At 49.1% G+C, this 1024-nt stretch overlaps 1 protein-coding gene across 1 annotated transcript in view; it reads left to right on the top strand.

Moving 5' to 3' along the window:
• Pdcd1lg2 (programmed cell death 1 ligand 2) overlaps positions 1-1024 on the top strand; it is a 52054-nt gene extending 51030 nt beyond the window's left edge. Inside the window, exon 6 of the mRNA XM_031390059.1 lies at positions 716-1024. Within this exon, the coding sequence (XP_031245919.1) occupies positions 716-752 (37 nt within the window). The 3' untranslated portion in view covers positions 753-1024. The remainder of the gene's footprint in view (positions 1-715) is intronic.

Consider the following 1024-nt stretch of genomic DNA (forward strand, 5'->3'; position numbering starts at 1 on the left):
GAGGAGGAGGAGGAGGAGGAGGAGGAGGAGGAAGCTATAGTTTGGAATATAAGCTATGTAGAATTTACCTAAGACTACCCATTAATTACATCTGTAAGGCGCATGGCAACCTCTAGACTAGCATGGGTCCTGTAGCCATGGGCCCTGTAGCCATGGGCCCTGTAGCCATGGGTCCTGTAGCCATGGGCCCTGTAGCCATGGGTCCTGTAGCCATGGGTCCTGTAGCCTATCCAAGCAGATATGACATATGGACCAAGAGATGAGGGAGCTGCCATCTAGGAGTAGTCCTAGAGTAAGTCAGCTTGTTGGAACTGCCAGAGCCTTTAAAAACAGAAGTAAAGGGCCTGGAGATAGCTCGGTGGTTAAGAGGGCTTGCAGTTCTTGCAGAGGACCCAAGTTCAGTTCCCATTGTCTCTCTCACTACTGCCTGTAACTCCGGGAGGGCATCCGACACCCTATGAAGTGTCTCCTTATAGTATAGCTGTCTGTGGTCCATAGAGTGGGTGTTGGGGAGGGGTCCTAAAGTAGTGCTGGAGAGAAACTTAGACTGGGCAAATAGTAGAGAGTATTATCATGAAAGGCTTTGAACCATGCTGGTACCAATACATAGATTACTATTATTTTAAGGTGGTTTCTCTCTCCAGTCTACTTTGAGAGGTTCTATATGTTCTAGCCAGTGACTTATTTATTTTTCCTGTTTGTGGTCTCTTCCCAGATCTGAACCTGTGGTCTTGGGAGTTGGGATGATCTGATGGGAAATCCTCAAGAGGCTTCTGGACTCAAAGTGAGAAAGAATCTAGCAGAACCTGCCATTTGCACTTTTTGAATGCTTTGGATAATGGCCCAGTGCTCTGATCAGGAGCTTGCAGGACTGACAGCCTCCCCTTCTGTCTCAAGTCTCGCTGAACAAGCACACCCACAAAGGCACTTTAGATTCACCCCTGGGAACCCTGGACCACAGTGAGGGCCTGAGGCCCCTCCTGGCTTCCAGGGTGAAAACAAAAGGAATCGTTCCCTGCCCCCC

Source organism: Mastomys coucha, unplaced genomic scaffold, assembly GCF_008632895.1.
Source record: "Mastomys coucha isolate ucsf_1 unplaced genomic scaffold, UCSF_Mcou_1 pScaffold21, whole genome shotgun sequence".
Lineage (NCBI taxonomy): Eukaryota > Metazoa > Chordata > Mammalia > Rodentia > Muridae > Mastomys > Mastomys coucha.